Below are 6,000 nucleotides of genomic sequence, written 5' to 3'. Positions count from 1 at the left end.
GCCTGTGGAATATCTTCCAGGTGTCCGTGACCCCGAGGTTTTTCCTGAGCCGATAGAGCTCTCTGTACTTTTCCCACTACAGCAATGTGTGCGCAAGCATTTTCCATACTCTTTGCGTACCTAGCCAAGGAAAGAGCAGAAGTGGTTAGCAGCAGCTCCTCCTCCAACCCACTACCACCTTCTGATTTTCAACACAGTCCTTGATTTTTCCTCAGTGGTTCATTAAAACAACAGACGTTGCAGTACGCCAGGAAGAAGCCTATTACACCTTGCAGCTCTCGATATGTGAGCTCACTGTTTACAATGGCGTAAGGGACTGCTTTTATGCAGCAAAGCTGCTCGTTGACACCAGTCAGTTGTAGCTTCCTCTGAGGCACATCAAAGGAGCACGGAGAAACTACAGATACACTATTTATGACTGAAAATTAATATCCTCATAGATTTTATATAAACTAGCATACTGGCTTATCAAGGTACTAGAATTTATTGCTTCTGGCAAGGAACTAAGATGAAAAATTCCAGAAGAAACACATAAGAGCTATAGATTTTTATTATTTTTTAAAAATTATTTCTTGCAGTCAAATTGAAAGTAAGGGAAGCCAACAGCCCTAGGGATTATATTCCCAGTGCACAGGGGTGGCCAGAGCCTGCTTTCCCACAGCACTGTGCAAGCCAGTCATGTTTTAAATGGGCATCACAATCAAACTGAGACAACTTCTTGCCTGGAATAAAGCCATGCCACCTCCTTTGCTTCGGGGGAATTACACTGACTTGTGCCAGGGCAGGATCTGAGCTTTGACTGAGCTTCAGGTGTGACTTTTTATAGACAGAAACTAGATGGGACAAGTCTGAAAATGAGCAGACTGTACTGGAAAGCCAAAAGCAGGTCATCTTGCTCACTGACAAACAAAAGCCCCCCAAACCCCATACATGTCCAAAACACCAGTTGAGATTCCTTGGAGCATGCAGTTAATGATGATTTTTTTTCTCTCCCCGTTGTCTCATATCCAAAGAGAGACTGTAATTACTATATTACTTCTCACCTAAGACATGGATAAAAATAGGTTGGAGTTGCATTGCTGATTCGTGCTATGACTGCTTGTTTGCAAGGCTGTGTGAGCTATCCAAGTGCTCTTTGACAGTAACACTCCAAAGGTGCAAAGAGAACTGTCTCTCGTGCTTCTGAGGTAGCTACTTGGATGTACGCAAAGCTCAGATCCATGCTGCACCTCAGAGCCCAGCAGTGCTCATGCTTACAGTGGTCCCCTACAATCCACTCCTCTTGCCATCAGCACTGTGCTGAGAGATATCCTGATTTCCCTTGCTGGCTCCATCTGCATGTACAGCACAGGTCCACAATTACAAATACCAAAGCACAAGCACAGCAGAATTGGAGTAACAGTAATGTTGTTAATTGCTTTTAATCTCTAGCTCTTTTTAAAAACTTCCCTTAGCCCAAGCACTAAAAAATTTGCTTTTACAACCAAGCAGTCATCTGCTTCGCTTTTTTCTCATGAATCTAATACAAGGGAAATCTCTGTCTGCTGCTTTCCCTTCATACACTTTTCAAGACCTTTCAGTCTTCAGAGTGGACTTAGCAAATAGTCCATCCTACATGTATCTCCTTTTGTCCAGTTTTACAGCATTGCATCCAAGTGTCTGTATCAAGATTTACAACAGACACCCTACAAAGGGATACTAATTTTTTCTACTCATGAGGTAATCATCTTGGTACAGCTTTCACACCCCTGCAAGTTTTCAGCACTGGTAAAAGAAATGCAGAGCACAGGGTGGATGTGAAATAGATAGCAGAAATAACCAGCCAGACTCATGGTGGGAAAAACTGGGCAAGGTGGCAGAGTGGGAGTGCAAGGAAGAGGGATTTCCTGGATCCTGAAACAGAGTCCATGACCATGGGATGGACGGGCATGCTCTTCGTTTGATGGTAGAAGCAGAAACCCATGGTCGGTTTCTGTTCCCTTCCTCCTGATTTCAGTGGCATAACAACCACAAATCCACACCGTTACTACGCTGTAACAAGCAGCAAGGGGAAACAAATCCTGAAACATTTTGGACTAATTTGTAATTAGACGTTACCCTCAGGAGATATCTGAAATGGTCGTGTATGCCTTAGGAGTTGTGAGTGAGTGTAGTTTTCATTACAGAACACATTACAACAGGCAAGTTTGGGGTTATGCCTGAAATTCCTGGTATGGTAAATGAGAATTAAAAAAAAACATTATGGCCAATTACTTTGCGGGGGTGTGGGGGGGTAGCAGATAAAAGAGGATCAGGAGCTGAAAAAAGCCATAATCAGTGTGATATCTGCTAAATCAGAAAAAGACATAATTACATGCTTAAAGGAGGGATGGACTAACACAGACACCACATTTCAGACTGATGCCCAGGAGCTTCATGGAGGAAGAAAGGGGGGATGGGATGGTATAGAGAGATGCTGGTCATCATACAGGAATACAAACAGCTAGAGCAGTCTTGCCTGGGATGTTATCAAGTGGCAGAGGACTGCAAGTACTGTGAATGTGATTGGGGAAAAAAGGCTTAAATGAGAAAGTACCCCAGTTGGAGGATGTGTCACTGCTTTCTGCTCCCATGACAGAAACATGACAACTCAGTGCTGGGCCAGGACATGGAGAAGTGGAGTCGGGCCAGGACATGGAGAATGGGGCAATTCTGGGGAGAAAGGATAATTTTCTCCCTGTTTTAGAAAGGCAGCTGCTGTCTGAAGGCAATGTTTAATTTGGGATAATACAGATATTAGGCAAAAGATGTCTAGGCTGGAGGGAGACTTCTGAGCAGGTATGCAAGTCTGTTTTATCAACTTTGGGCAGGGAAAGCTACTAACCACACAATTCACAATTGACTCCTCTGAGCTTTTATTGTACACTTGTAAATAAAACATTAATGAAACAACTCCTTTAAAGCTTGATATATATTTAAATATTAAGATGAAGACAAGAACTGTGAAAACCACATTGCCCCACTGGTCTGTTCAGGCTTCAGTTCTCTTTGGAGAGATGGAAGAAACAGCTTATGTTCTATGCAAAGCCCTAAGACCACAAACCCTTATTTTCATCTGGAATAAACAGGATGAAGTGTGAAATATATATCCCCCAATCAGGCAGTTGGGATTCCCATCGATGTCAGGTATATTTTCCTACCAGAACTGACCACCTGCTGTTTTGGAGATGCTAACTCCCAAAGAAACATTTTAACCTCCATTTTGCAGATAATTCTGTCTACCAGAAAATTAAAAAACCCAACATTGTGCCTGCCAGTGTGAAAAAGAGGGAGGATGCCCCTATACAATAGTCTAACTTATTCAAGTCACTTAAGTGTCCCACCTAAATGGCTTCCCTTCCAAAACAGTTATTAGGCTGCTCCTGTAGTCAGTGGAGAGATTCAGGCCCTTTGGGTGATTCATCTCATCTGATGTTACACAAGGAAAATAGCTGAATGAAATCCGCTTTGAAGATGCCTCCCCCGGCAGCTCATTTCCCAACTGACCTTTAAATAACAGGCACATCTAGTAACAGGCTCTCGCCACACCGGGATGAAGATTGCCCACTTGAAACCTCTTCACAGCTTTCCAATTTATGGTCATACTCCCTCTTTGCACAGAAAAAAAAAGCCTAAACTGAAAAAGGAGAGATGCCTTGCTTTTGCCGACAAGCCCAGAAGATCCTGTTTGCTAAAGCACTTCCTTTTGTAGCCTCAGCTGCATTGGAAAGCAAGTCAACTTCTGTGCTAACTAAAGGAGCAAACATTTCATGCATGAAACATTTTTGTTTGTCGCCGAGACGGAGCAATGGATGGCCGAGTGAAACAGCGGTTCTTGCTGTAGCTTTTGTGTGACAACCGACCCCCCCTCTAAATTTGCCCCAGAGAAGCCTGGCTGTAGCTCTCCAGTCTTTGATGCAAAGACAGAGTGATATGTGAGGGCAATGCACGTGGATAAATCAGCCATCTGCAGTAACGGCATCTTATAGCTCTATTAATGAATATTCAGTGCAAAGTGAAAATATCCTGGCACAAAAACCACCAGAGTGGGTTAAGGGAGAAAAGTACATCTCCATGTGAACTACATTGTCTTCCCCTTTGCACTGATTTAGGTGATACTTAAAATGTTCAGAGAACTGAACTGCATACCCCTAGCTCCCCAGCACTTGGCAGTCAATATTACTAACAGCACAGTCAAAACCCTTCAGGCCTATCCTTAGGCAAAACACCCTAAAATCAGTGGGAATTCTGGGTCAAATAAAGACTGAGTAAGAACCAAAATCCCAACTCAATTCTCAGTTGAGCTTTGCAGTCCAACCATCAGGACAGGAAATACTTTTGATTTTCACCACCATGAGAGAACAGCTGGGCCCAGTAATCCCAGTTCTACTCCCTTTTAATTCCAGCATCAACTGGGCAGATACACAGAACAGAATTTGGCATCTGGTTGCTCAAGGCTAAGCCATAAAGTAATTGTACTGGCAGAGAAAGAAACCAATCTCTGAGGCTCTTTTTCTGGTATTCCCTTACTGTCACTTTCCTGAAACTCCCTGAAAAAGACTTTTTAAAAAAGCTGTTCAGATTTCCTCTTGTGCCAGGCACCACATTTTGTTTGGCATATACGTCTCTGATAGCCTTTCCTCCACAGATGTCTATAAAGTTCACATCAGTCAGTTCTTCAAACTAGGTATATTAACATCAACGCAGACAATTTTGTTCCAGGCACAGTTTTTTCTTATGTCTATGCTCTGCTGCTCATTTTTGCTCCTATAAAGATGACAGTATTGCTACATAGCCAGGACAATCAGGACTCCTGTGATGCTTAACACAAGCTGTACAGTGCCGTAACAGCCCATTTTCACCACCAGCAATGAGGCCTGACACCTCAGCAGCTTCTGGCACTAGCAGTTTGCTGAGAGAAAGGGGAGATTTCTTTTCAACTTTATTTCATTTACCTTTTGCTTTTCCTAACTCCCTTCCAAAAATGACAATTCTTGAAAATGCATGTGCAAAAATAAAGGAAAAAAAAGGAAAAAAAGGCAACAACCACCACAAAACCTCCCAGTTATCATTGTAACATTTCTTATGTGGGAGAATAGGGTCCAGTGCTGTTTGAGGTGAGAGGGAGGGGGAAAAGGGGCAACACATTTCAGACTCCTTAAAGCCATCACAAGAGTTAGAGATATGAAAAGCAGTTTATAATTACCTCTGTTGAGTGAAGCTGAACTGTTTATATCTCCAGTAATAAAGGAAGACTCGGACTGCTTTCGAACTGTGTCATTCCACATCCTACGAATCCGGCTCTGAAGAGGGATTGAACCACAGCAGGTAATGAATTTTTAGCAGCTGCAGATAGGTTTCTTTCTGCCTCACTAAAGATGGCTATTGGCATGTCTAGCTCAGGATGAGACTTGTTTCTAGCCAGCTGTAACGAAGCGGTTGCTGTTTCGCTATAACCCACCTCATGTATGCCAGACCCTCCTGCCTAACTTCATAACACAAATGCCTATCTCAAAGAAGTGCATAACTGGATTGCTTACATCTTAATTAAAAAAAAAAAAGCAATAGAAATCATACACAAGAGAAACCCAGACCTGTGCAAGCTACAGCTTTACCAATATAGCACCAAATAACAGAAAAATAACTTACAGAAGCACACATGCTTCCTGTACTATCTCAGATAGCCTGTGTCTTATTTTTTGTGAAGTTTAACAGAAGAATTGATCTCTGTCTTGGTGTCACTGAATGAATAGAAGTCTTCTATAGCTACTATCCATCTTGGGAAATAAAATGCCCCACAAATGAATGACTTCTGTTCCCCTACTGTGATGCATTTGCCATCTGTGGTATAGCTTTTGCTGCTACGAAATTGTTGGCCTTCTGTCTTGTTTCTCAAATATGCTGTGGAGTATCTACCTCTGTGGCTTTTACACCATTGTCTTGCTCCTCCCCAATTAGATGTTGCAAAAGATAAAAATATCG

General features: G+C 42.5%; 1 protein-coding gene across 25 annotated transcripts in view; it reads right to left on the bottom strand.

Moving 5' to 3' along the window:
- Positions 1-6,000, bottom strand: part of ADGRL3 (adhesion G protein-coupled receptor L3) — a 528,954-nt gene that overhangs the window by 28,550 nt on the left and 494,404 nt on the right. For 24 of the 25 annotated variants that reach the window (XM_026847580.1, XM_026847556.1, XM_026847565.1 and 21 more), the window contains one exon: positions 5,225-5,321. In XM_026847580.1, coding sequence (XP_026703381.1) covers positions 5,225-5,321 — 97 coding nt within the window. Of the gene's footprint in view, positions 1-3,616; positions 3,656-5,224; positions 5,322-6,000 lie in introns of those variants that run through there. The other variant, XM_026847581.1, reaches the window with a different exon arrangement.

The sequence above is a fragment of the Athene cunicularia genome (assembly GCF_003259725.1).
Source record: "Athene cunicularia isolate RWA chromosome 4 unlocalized genomic scaffold, athCun1 chr4_part2, whole genome shotgun sequence".
NCBI lineage: Eukaryota > Metazoa > Chordata > Aves > Strigiformes > Strigidae > Athene > Athene cunicularia.
The sequence above is the reverse complement of the archived record's forward strand: the minus strand, read 5'-3'. Positions and strand labels throughout refer to the sequence as shown.